Consider the following 12,897-nt stretch of genomic DNA (forward strand, 5'->3'; position numbering starts at 1 on the left):
AGGATGGAAGCTGGAGCTGGAACATTGTCCTGAACACAACCACAGTGCTATTATTTAAAAATTGGATAGGTCTGTTACAGGATTGCTTGTCAAATCCTCAAAGTCAAACCAGAGACTCAGAATGCAATTAGGAGCAGACAGGAATACAGTGATTACACTACTGACTGACTGTTTTTTGGGACTGCCATCATGCAGGGTTTTCTATACAAACACTGAAGTGAGATTAGAAACAAATTTCCTGTAAAGAAGTAGTCATTTAGTGGTAATCATGTTTGCATTTCTCATTTCCATTTCAAATATGAGCTAGTGACCTTGAACTGAAATGCTCAGTGTTTCATATTAATTTTTTGAACCAAATAAATTTACCATCATTCTTTTATTAAAAATTCTATCAAGAATGGGTTGTTCCTTAGCAATACCAAGGACCACGCAGATTGCACCATTAACAGGAATTGTACAAGGTGCAAAAATACAGATCGACCATACAACCCCTCAAATTCAGTATCAATCCTTTGAAATTGTGATAATGTCTGTCATAAAACACCATGAAAACAAGGAAAAGCTTTTCACATTCAGAGGACAAAAGCTTTGTTTTCCACAGTAACAAATCATAGCAACATCATCTTGGATGTCAGAATCAGGTAGAACTCTGCAAGACACCAAATAGTCTTTCTATTCACTTGAATTAGGATGTTTCTATCATCTGACCAGTCTTCTCAAAAGGTGTTCTTTCCTTCCAAAATGTAACTTAGGAAGAGACCATCTGAGTTCAAGTCTAAACGACTGTGCAAAGTAATTTACTTTTCACCTGACACACTGTGTCTTTCTATGTACACATTAAAACTATCCTCTCACTGATAAGGCAGCTGAGAATCCAGTGTGGAAGCTGAATGTCCAAGCCAGCCAAAAATTTTGCCCTTTTTCACTTCGTCCTTTCTGTCTTTTAGGTAGAAAGATGAACATATCATAAGGTGCGCATATTGTGCATTTATGATCTGTGTTTTGTGTTATGTATATATTCTCATGTTAAACTCACCTAACCTTAAATTTGGTTAGATGTGAAAGAGCTAGAAGAGAGTCAGCAGAGGTTTTGCTGTGTACCTCATGACCACAGTTTTCTCCAACGCCTTGTGAGCTCTGGTAATATTTTGTCTGGATACAAATCAGGTAAAAAGTAACAGATTCCTAAGTAGACATATAACCATTTTCACCTGCAGGCATCTGGGTAGCTATTGTCACTGATCAGTATATAAAAATTAAAATCATATTCCGGAAGTGAGAGAGTTGTAGCAATTTTTAATTAGAAAAGTACAGTCCAAAACTTCCTGCAAAACTAACTAAAGATTTTCAAAATCCATATGTCTAATTAGCAAGACAAAAACCTAGGCATACCAGTGGGAATCTGTGTATATGACTAATCCAGCAATGTGGGTTATTTACAATATCAGCAATTACATTAGTATTAGCTGAATAGTATAAAGAAACATTGTGAGAAATAAAAAACTAGCTTTTAATTATGTTCCATTTTCCACTGTGTTTTTTTCTGAATTTCTTAATCTATCCCCCTTATATGTAACATATAACTTAAGTTTTTCTTACCTTTAAGGAGAAGAGTTATAAAATATTATAATATTAATTCATAAAATTTACAATAATAAGAATACCTTAAACATCTGTCCTGTATCACTATGTATTTTGTTGTATTCTCTGATCATTTCACCAGTAATTTTATCTGTCTTGTGATGTTTGTTTTTACTCTATTAGCCTTGCAGTGCTCTTTGTGCTTCCTATAATTAATTCCCTTCCCCCCCTTACAGGTCTTTGTTTTGTAACACTGAAATCAGAAATCTTGCCTTTTAAGTAAGAAATTCCTTAGGCAAATAATATCATTTTCTATGTGACTTAGGACACTAGGGTCTTGGCCAATATAAATACTTAAAACCAGCAAGATTCTTTAAATTATCATAGAAGGGAAATTTGAATCTTGTATTACTATGCATGGAAAAAAAGGTAAGAAATTCAGCTGTGATAAAGTCCAATTTCAATGTTTGCCCAAGAGTACAAAAACAAAGATTAGAACATTTGGCATCAGGTTCCACTGATAAGTATTTCCACTTTTTCAGAGAGATGAAGTTTTATTCTTAGATTCCCCTGATGTTCTTAACATAAATTATTGTACTACAGTGCTTCAAGCATCCAGTACAAAAAGGGAGCCTGTGGGGGTAGGAAAGAAAGAAAAAAATTTAAACAATAAAGGAGGATATGAAGTGAAGAATATGTAACTCATGTTTTCAGGATTCCTCAGTCCCACAGAGCCTGACAGAAAAAAAGAATGTTGTTTTACGTAAAAATACTCATTAAGTAATCAGTAAAAATTCATTGAAACTTGTAATGTAGCATAAAGCATTGAAAATAACTGTAAAATAAAATTTTGACAAAAAAAAAGTTCAAAGAGTTTGTACATAGTACAGATTATGAGATGTGTTTACTTCTTTTTGAGAAATTCAAATGTGGTCTCTACGATAATCAGGTTGTGCATATTTTCATATAACTTTACACTTGTAGCATAGTTTACATCAAGAGACATACAACAACAAAAAAAATTTAGTTTGCTGAGTAACACTGAGCTTTTTTTTTGAACACGCATTGTTTCATTTTTGCCCAGCCCAAATCCAGTAACAAAACTACTTGTTATATGCGTGTGCTTAAGACTTCAAAACAGGGATGAATTTTAGTTGTAGCTGCTTTGTCCCCAGATCAATTCCAGAAGATAGAGGAAAGAATTGCTTTTATACCTGAAACATGGATATTAATTCAGATTTAAATAAACAATGTATAATCTTCAGAATAAAGTCAAGAGCAATGCGATTTGTTTCAAAACAGTCAGTGCGGCAGGTAAAGGTGTGTGTTATGTCTCAGAATTTCATTCACACTGTAAGCCTGACTGAACCATTCCTACACAGGACTCTAGCAGAAGATGTGTCAATTCTGATGTTTGAACATTTAACTTATTTACATGTACCTTTACTGGGCTTTCCATCTTCACCAGCTATCTGGAACTTGAACGAGCATGATGACAAGGTCCGCTACGGTGGAAGGCCCCGTGGACCCTTATTTTGTTCAAGCTTGGATAGGAATCTAACACCTGTCAAGGTCTGTGTGCCCTAAGATCCTCTGAGTCCTAATCCCAATGCCTATTTTTCCTTTGAAGGTAGCTTTGCTGGATGGGCGTGCTTCTGCAGGTATTGACTGCATATCAGCTATAATACGCTCTGTTGCATGTACTTCCAGAACAAACCAGATTTAGAGACAGCAAGTATGGAAAGTTTATTGGATCTTTGGGACTTCCTTGATTAATTAAATGTTCAAGTGTGTTGATGGACTTGTGAGGAGTTACAAGAACACAAAAATGCTTCAGAAAAAGTTGACTAAACTCACAAGTAAAGCTTTCTAGCTTTTGAAGACTCTGCACCTAAATAAAAACAACACATTTGACACATATGGAAGTAATACGGACTCCAAGCAACCCAAAAATCAATTTCAAACTAAGTTGGTGGCAAGGCAAAAAAATTAAAAGCTTAATCAATATTAGATATGAAAGATTATCTAAAATATTTCTAAAAATTCTTTTCAAAGTTTCAACACCTCAAATGAGAACCAAACCAAAACCCACAAAACCTCCCTGAACTTGCATTCAGATTCAGGCTGACAGTATTTATCTTGCAAATATTATCTTACAATAATTTCTTTCCTGGGTCTGTGGTGAGGCACATGTGATAATTGCATAGTATAGTGGTACACAATCTAAGTTGGCCTGTGGGCAATAAAGTAGAGGAAGTAGGGCAGAACAGCAAAATTCTACTTTCATTTCCTGTCGACCCCAGCTTTAATTTTAAAATTCATGACAGTATGGGAAAGACAGCCCTACATGCAACAAGTTTCTTGTGAACCATGGTACCATTAATGTCTAAGATGTAATTTGTTGGTAAAGTTTGTTAATTCCTTTTAAATTCCTGAGAAAGAATTAGTGACTCCTGTGCATTTGAATTGCATGTGTCCGAGCTTGATTGTTGTAAATGTCCTTGTCTGCTTTTGTCTTCTCTGTCAACTTAGGATAATAACTCTGGCTGTTACCAACAATCTGGATTCATGGATGTGCAATTCCCCAACTCACTCATGCAGATAATGTATTCACCCTATAACACTCTATTTCAGTTTCAGGACAGTGATGGTTGGAGCGGAATAGTTGCCACAAGTAAAAGTAATGAACCATTTAGCAGTTATACTGCAGTCTGTTGTAAACTATCTAATGTGTCTTTCTCTATCACTATCCATCTGTAGCAATAATCATGTAAGACAGTCTTTGAAACAGTGGCACAAGCGACTATACCAGGCATTAAAAATGTAGTTAAACTTATCATACCATTTCTGACATTGACCTCATTAACACAACTGTATCACATCTGATTCTTAAAGACAGAGTGTCTTTAGATGTTATAGTTCTTTGGTGAGTATAGAATACAGCACTGAAGAGAAAATAACATGTTCTAGTAGTGATGAGGAATACAATAACCCATCACCATAGCAAAGAGCACATTTTATTTGAAAAATACGAATAAAAGATTTTGTCCCTTTTGTTTATTAAAAGAAAATGTAACAATTTCTATCAGTAACACTTGCATAAGGAGGTATACTTTACATAACTCTTTTGTTAAAAAAAATATATATATTTTTGGAGACTTTGGAAAAATAAGGATGGCCCAAAACTTGTAACACACTTCCAATGTTCCTTGAATGCACTGTGCCATTTATATGTACTGCAAGTACAAAGTCTTAGCAGTTTATAATCCACAAAATAACCCTAGGCAGCATAATTTCATATTCTTCTTTGCATTTAGAATATTCCCTTTGTTACCCTTGTGTGAGTTTATGAGTTTGATTAATTCCAGACTGGTCCAATACTTAGATTTTTCTAAAAGATGATTTTAAGAAGCCTGAGACCACAGAAATTTTGTAATTCCTTTCAAATACCAGTGACAATGCTTTCACATAAATATTTTCTTTAAGTATTCCCAAGTTAAACAACTGCATCAATTATAATTCAAACCCAAAAATGTTTGCAATTATTTTGGTTTTTTATGAAGAATGCAAAAAATAAAGTGCATAACAGAGTGAAACTACTTTCAACTTTTACAGTGTTCTATGTGTATGTAATAAAAGATAACACTGATAAAAAAGTTAATTTGCTTCCAATTTATGAATCTTAATCTAATGCCAGTTGAATTCAGGCTCTTCCTTGTATTTAAAGTGCATTAAACTACATTTTTGACAGGTTTTAGTTTGAAAATACAGTTTCACATTTTAAAATTCTTATACCGACCGTTTTCTCAGAAGACTTGTCAAGATTACAGCATACTGAGTGCCCTCACTATCACAAGAAAGAGGAATACAATTACTTATTTTGGTGCAAATGTACAATTAATTGAATAGCTGTTGCAGAAATCAAATTGTTAATGGGAAAGCCCTTAAATAACACTTTGAATTTGCCATTTAACTTTACTCAATATCTTCCAGTTTAAGTAAAACTGGCAGTTTTCAGCATTTAGTTGTTATGCAGCAGCAGGATTACTATTTAGGCAAATAGGAAAATATTTCAGAATATGAGTACAAAAAAGAACGATGAAAGTTTTAAGCAAAGTCTGTATAATCAGACTCAACCATAAGCTAGGAAAGTTTCCCACAATACTTTAACTGAATGTATACTTTTTTCAAATTAGCAATGCTACAAAATAATTGTGCTGTCCATGGAATACAGTATTAACTTTCTTCCACTTTAATCTAGGTTAACATAGAAATTCTCAAATATAGTTTAAATTTGTTCCTAGGACACAAAGGACCAAAGGAAAATATTGTGGGATAGGGATAAAAAAATCTGTAAACCTGTTCTTTCTGCACTGTGAGGTCTTTTTCTCTGGCCCTGAAGATTTAATATTCTGCTATTTGTCATGCAAACAACACGGCACTGTGATGTGTATTTGAGTAAAAAACAGTAAGCATAGCAAGCATGCAGACATCTCATGATAGAAAAGCACATTTGGAGATCACTGTGAATAGGACATAAAACAGGACACACCGCAGCATCACAGAAGCAGCGTCTCAAATAACCCTGCAGAGATTTAAGGGACTCAGAACTCCTGGGTCTAGGGGTATGATGCATGTGCTATACAGAAGCAAAGAGAGCACTGGGAATGGTGAAAAGGAGATTCTTATTTCTCTGAGATATTATTAACTTAAATAGAACATTAGTGTAAGAAGGGAATATTTGCTTATGTCACTGCACTTCTGTTGCCTTTAAGCCTGAATATTCTATGATGCAAATAAAAGAAAGTAATGGTGGGAACACTGTTTAAAACACAAAATACAATTGATTTTCCCTGCTTTGGTGTAGGGTCAGATGGAGCAGACATAAAGATAATTAATACCTGGTTCTCAAAACTATAATACAACAATAAATGCAATTTTCATGCAGATGTGGTACAAAGTATTATAGCCCATGGTAGTAGTAATGCTAAAAGATTTTCTTTTTAACACTCTGCTCATACAATGTAAAAATTTAGATATTGGCATAAAGCAAGTGTGACCTAAATCAAAAGAAAAACCTCCTAATAAAATTGAATACTACTAATTTCTTCATTTGGGACAAAACTGAAACATATCTTAAGTCTACCTCCCAAAAAACCAATATATAGGCCATTCTCAGATGGTGTGAAACTCTTACTGCATTAAAACATCTGTTTAACCTCATCCTACAGCAATAATGTCTTTTTAAATGCATTTCTAGAAGATTCTGTATTTGTTAAAAAGCAAAAAAAATCTGAACACAAATTATTAAACTACTTTCAAACCATCAGCAGAACATTTATGGTTCAGGAATTTTTCCCTCCTAAGTTTTCTCATGGGTTTAAATGCTGAAAGAAAGGAAAACAATTTTCACACAAAACAGTGTAGTAAAAGCCAGTTCTAGAACTACAGTGCAACTAATACTTTTTAGAGTGTGGAAAGTTTCTTGCGAAGCTACTAATTTTTCTAGAAGGCTGTTTAAGCCAAAAGCAGCCAACTACATCTCAGGAAGAAGGTCACTAAAAAAAAATCCCCTCAAAGTAGAACTGATCAAAATTTTCAATCATGTCTAGGACCTATGCAACCATGGAGTAAAGAAAGGAAGGCTTATTAATCTGGTTCAGCTGTGTGGCCCACAGAAGGTCATCACTAAATATAGACCCTGCTTTACTAAGCTGAATGTAAGTGGCACCTAAAATGCAGAGGGAGGAATCTATTGGAGTATGCAAAACTGTATCACTCCGCAGATCAGAGTAGAAAAACAATACACAGTTTCTGCTCCAGACAGTTTTCCAATCAAATGCATACTGCAAGAAGTCCACTTCCCTAAGTGGAACTACAATTTTCTTAAAAGCAGAGGACTGTAATAGACTGTGAGCCTTATAGGTCATAATCTTTCATGTGATATTTTGAGTTCCTGGTCCTCTCACAGTATTATCACAAGAAAGACAAGCAAAAAGGTTAAAGTTTCAAATAAAACAAAGGAAAAATCAGAATCTGCTGGATGAGTTGTTAAGCAGCCAGCAGTGTTAAGCAGAACTGTTTAGCAGTTCTGCAATGCAATAAAGTTACTAACATAAGAAATCAACTTATTTAATCCATATGAACCACAATAATGATACATTTCCTCTGCTGACTTTAAATGTACCTGTTCCTGTGATACTTGAAATAGGGGGAAAAAAGCCTGTTCTGCTTAGGTGGAAATTAAGAGAAATAAATATTAGTAGATTGAACTAAAAAGAGAAAAGGTATCCTCATCTAATTCTCTTTGTTTCAATTTTAGCTATCCCAGTGGCCTAACAGCAGCTCGATTTTGCTTTTAGTCACACACAGAAATAGAAAGACATTATGATTAAGAACTCTATGTTTTAAACTGAGTGTTATAGCTCCTGGACTCAGACCAGCAAAAGACTTAAAAAGCTTCAGCTCTTAAGTGAAGCACAGTGAACCAAAGAACTGCATAGTTTAATGATGCTGCCATTGTTTTTATCGAAAGAGCCTACATTTCATCTGCTTCGCTGCATAAAGAGCCCTTTGGGCCCAATCTGTTTAAATGAATGATGTTCCCGTGAAAAGACGAAAAGAAAAAGCACAACACTGTAAACCACAGTTCCTTCAGCACGCAGTAGTAGCAGAGCAGGTCTGGGGTTAGAGCCATGTTTGAGCTACAGCTAAGGATGCCCTCCATCTCTTAGCCGGTTATGGACGACAAGATTATGAAGGACATTGTGAAATGACAGCTTCTCAATGCAGTCTGCTAATTCAGTAAGATTAAATCATCAAAGGACCATTTATTTAAGAGGACAGGTGTGTCTTATCACCTCTGTAAAGGAAATAGACTGGTAGCACTTCTCGCACTGATAGTAAACCCCACTGGCCACCTCACACTGAGATCACAAGGCCTAGAGCACAGTTAGAAATGCAACATTACAAACACCTGCAAGATATTATCTCCTCCATTAGCTATCTTCTTAAACAAACATGACCATAAACTTACTGTAGCTTGGAGATGCTATGCATATTGAAATAAAAATTTCATTGCTTGGCTTTACTGTAGGTATTGTTGCAGATACGATACCACAGACTTTACTGAGCAATTAAAAAAAAAAGTACAGAAGGGACAATAGATTTTTTTTTTCTGTATTTTTCAAAATTTGATTTTCTTCCAATTGGAGAACCCAGTTTCAAATATGAAAAGGGCACTTGTTCTACAGTAACTGCATACAACTTAGTTCCAAGTACTGTATTCACTTTTTTTTTTTTTTGTTACTGTCCAGTTGTTTAGGAACTTCTCTGTTTTGGGAATTACAACTAAGTTGTTCTTTCTGATTCTACTTCCCCATAGAGTTCAGCTAGCTTCTTGAACTCAGGTCCCCAGTCTCCAAGGTAATTATAATCCTGGTCAGAGTGTGTTGTGGCTGAATCCAGAGAGCTGATAGATCCAGCTTCTGATCTATGACCCTCGTAGGCATATGTCTGCAGGGAGTCATACGGTGGCACACTGGGGTCCAGATCAGCCTCTGCCAGTCTTTGTTTAATGAACTCCTGAACATCTATACTGTCAAGGCTTGAGGAGAGATGATGTCTGGACACAGGCTTCACTTCAGGACGAATGTCCCTCCGGTATTTAAGCTCTTCAGCAGCAGATGGATTCCGCAGTGCAGTGATGTCAAACGCTTCTGTGTCTTCCTCTCCACCACCCTCATCATCATATGTCACAACATTTTCCCGGACATCTTCTTCTGAGATGATCAAGGGCTCCTTCTTGCTACGTCTTAAGGTGATGAAAAGGACCACAATTGCTAAAGAGAAAACTGCAGATATTAGAGTAGGTTTAAAGTTTACCTCTGAATACGCTGCAGAAATAGCAGTCAAAAATACAGACATGTTTTATTTTCAGGCTAATATTGGTATTTGGGATCATCTGCTACTTAGATTACTAGGGATCCCATAAAGGACATAAATGGAGATAACATTCTTTCACGTAAATGAGAAATGACTAGAGGTGACATTTTTCAGAAGCATAGTCCACAGCTTTCAGTGCTTCACTAAAACAAATATTTAGTATATCAATTGAGGTAACATGCAAAAGGTTTATTTTTTCTCTTATGAATATTTGATTTTGTATAATAAAATGCAGAATTATAAGCTAAATATATTATAATATATTTTAAAACAGCCTTCTGGCAAGAAAATTCTGAAGTAAGTTGCAAGGAAAGTAGTCTAGAAAATCTCTGAAAGAACATTTGGAAAAGAGTCTTTGGGGAAAAAAAATCCTCTAAATCTCCTGTGTGGTCATGTTGCAATTACCATTATTTCTTGCCATCTCTATAAGAATGTAGAAAGGCACGAGTAGCACAGAGATATGTATGTAGCAAATTGTGTCTATGACAGAAAAAAACCCCAAAACAAATCAACCCCGCCCAGCACCCCAATATTAACTAGTGTGTAAAATTCAAATTGGCCTGGGGAAAAAAAAAAACAACAAACCAATAGTCAAGAGAAAATGCACTTGTGATGGCATTTGTCTTATGGGTCAGTTTATAGTCTCACATGTCCCTCACCCCTGTGGATTATGTTGTGCATTGCTATTATTTATTCCACAAAGGTAATTAAGATACGGCTTTTGTACAAGTGCTAATAGTGCTTCTTGCAGTGTAATGCATTTCAAAAAGCTTTCCTCATCTCTTTTCTATTATTTTTCACACTGTTCTAGACATGGAATTAGAGTCAGTCGTTTTTTGAAATATTTCCAAATTACAGAAAAAAAGATCCACAGAGCTAATTACTTGATAACTTCTGAAAAATAATTTCTAGTGGATTCCAGATATTCCTGGATGTACTTTAAAGGCATTCTCCCCTATTAATTTTAGCTAAACCTTTCCCCCCCAATCACAGCTATCTGTTTCTAATTGCCTCCTACTACCAGGCAGCCACTGGTTCAAAGCATACCATATTAAAAATTTCTGCCCTGTCACATTCAGAGAGCCAGTGGAGGGAGAGCATTACTTAATACTGAGAATGGCTTACCAAGAAGAATGACAACGCAGAGCAGGATTGCGATTAAAGCTCCCGTGCTCAAGCCAGCCGAGGAGAGGAAAGCTTCAGCATGGCAAGTTCTCACTCGTCCATCTCTCTCACATGCACAAACCCGAATGGTGAGGGTACTGCTGCTGCTGAGAGGGGGCACTCCACCATCAGAAATCAAAACTGGGAGGTAATAGGTGTCTTGAGTGGTTCGACTGTATCTCCTTCGTCTTGTCAAGATACTGGCTGTATTATCTACAATATTATAATAAGAACAGTATTTCAGTGAAGTAAAAAATGAAAAAAAAGTTATTGACTATTTGTTTCTGATCAAGTTGTGATGGTTTTGATCTAGGCCTTCCTGGTAACCAGTTTGTAACCAAGGAAGTGGCCAAGTACCCAGTATTCCATACGATTTTTACGTAAACCAGAGTATAAATAAGTTGGAGATTAGAGACCTCGCTCTCTTCTCTTCCAACGAGGGTCGGGAACTGTAGGTCCTTGCGTTGGTCTCGCTTATCTAAAGCTGAGGCCTGCAGCGACCGCTGGCCTGCCACGTGGGGGGTTCGGAGAGTGCTGGCTGTGTCTGCTAATCCTGCTTTTCTAAGGGAAGTGGTGAGATCTGTTTTGTTAATTACTAGTATAGTTCTTGAATTTGATTAAGTATACCTGTTCGGTGTCCCTTTTTTCCCCTTTCCCTATCCCTTCGGGGAGTGGATCCCCTTTTACTGTGTATATAGCATCTTAACTGTATATAACTTTAATTTACGTAAATATATATATATTTTATATAAACAGATTGACTTTGGGTTCTTTAATTTTTTATAGTTTTTTTTCTTTGCCCTAAGAGGAGAAGGGAGGGAGGAAGGGGGCTGCTGTCGTGACTTTCGGGCATTTGGCAGGGAGCCAAGTCCAAACCATCACACAAGTGAAAGCACGGGACATCTTAAAACTGGGCAGTCCTAATCTCTGAAAACACACAATCTAGTATTAAAATTTGTCAGGAAGCATCTGCACCCAACAGAGGAAAAAGAGGAGGTAGTGGAAAGTAATTAGCATGATATAAGCTTATTTAAAACTCTTGTATTTTTATTAGAATCTAAATGAACTTTGACAAACATTTGGGATCCTGTTTGTAAGCGTTTTAATCCCATGTTATGCTGTTGGTAGTATATGGATAGTCATCAATTTGAATATCTGTAATTCTGAGGATATTTGTTATGGAATTTTTCCACAACGCATAATAGTCTTGATTGTCAGAAGAATGTTTAAGGGTCTTTAGTAAAAGCTCAAATGAGACTTTCATATTTTACTGTTTGCAACAGGTTTTAAAGTTCAAGTGAGCTTTCAGAAAACATCAGAAAGGACAGTGGCCAAAGACTCATGATGTAGAGAGGTTGGGAGGAAGTGGAACGGGAGAAAGATGGAGGATGGGAAGGGAAGGGAATGTAAAGGAAGGGAAAAAGAGCAGATATGACAGTTCTAAACTAATGGAGGTTAAAGGTAAGTAAGCAAAAGGGAGATAGTGACATAAGATTTTGTCACCATCGTTACCTATAGGTCCATTTGGCACATATTACTCAAGGAGAACTTAATATTTATTGTGCATACATTGCAAGAGCATTTGCAGGCACTAATGAGTATAGGAAGTTGCTGCGCAAATCCCTTTGAGTCCAAGAAATTAAGGGGCATAAAGAAAATGTGGAAGAAGAAATGCTAAAATAATACATTGATATGCGTAAAAATTATTTTCAATTTATTGCCACCATTTTAAAAGTACCAGCTCTTCAATAAAAGTACAAGACAAATCAAGCAAAATTGGAGACAGTAAAGACCAGAGACGTGAGAAGTTATGGAGAGAGAGAGAGATAAGGACTGATAAATTGAAAGAGAGATTAGACTAAAAGAGCTTTCCTCTCATACTGCTTGTCCATGATTTCCAAATTGTGGGACTATGAGCTTGGAATTTTTTAGCAAAAGTACAAAAAGACATTTGCCAGGTTTCTCTCCCTATTATAAACAAACAAGATGTTTTCATCTTTTTCTTTGCCACTGTAGCTACAACATTGAATGGATTTATATAATCTAGGGAAAAATGAAATCTGTGTTGCTTCGTGAAAATTTAGCACAACAATACAATTAGTGTGGCATATTTTAGCCCATCTGACAGATGCATGCATATTTGAATGGAGGAGTTAAACACTTTTGTTTTAACTGGATAAACACTCTTTTTCAGATGACTACTCTTCA

General features: G+C 35.9%; 1 protein-coding gene across 11 annotated transcripts in view; it reads right to left on the reverse strand.

The window, feature by feature from the left end:
• Positions 1 to 1,276: 1,276 nt before the first annotated feature.
• The window catches only part of CDH18 (cadherin 18), a 502,361-nt gene continuing 490,740 nt past the window's right edge, over positions 1,277 to 12,897 (reverse strand). For 10 of the 11 annotated variants that reach the window (XM_050330958.1, XM_050330968.1, XM_050331011.1 and 7 more), the window contains 2 exons: positions 10,651 to 10,902; positions 1,277 to 9,434 (listed from right to left, as the gene is read on the reverse strand). In XM_050330958.1, coding sequence (XP_050186915.1) covers positions 8,932 to 9,434; positions 10,651 to 10,902 — 755 coding nt within the window. In that variant the 3' untranslated portion in view covers positions 1,277 to 8,931. The remainder of the gene's footprint in view (positions 9,435 to 10,650; positions 10,903 to 12,897) is intronic. The other variant, XM_050331037.1, reaches the window with a different exon arrangement.

Source organism: Myiozetetes cayanensis, unplaced genomic scaffold, assembly GCF_022539395.1.
Source record: "Myiozetetes cayanensis isolate MyiCay16 unplaced genomic scaffold, myiCay2020 scf1, whole genome shotgun sequence".
Lineage (NCBI taxonomy): Eukaryota > Metazoa > Chordata > Aves > Passeriformes > Tyrannidae > Myiozetetes > Myiozetetes cayanensis.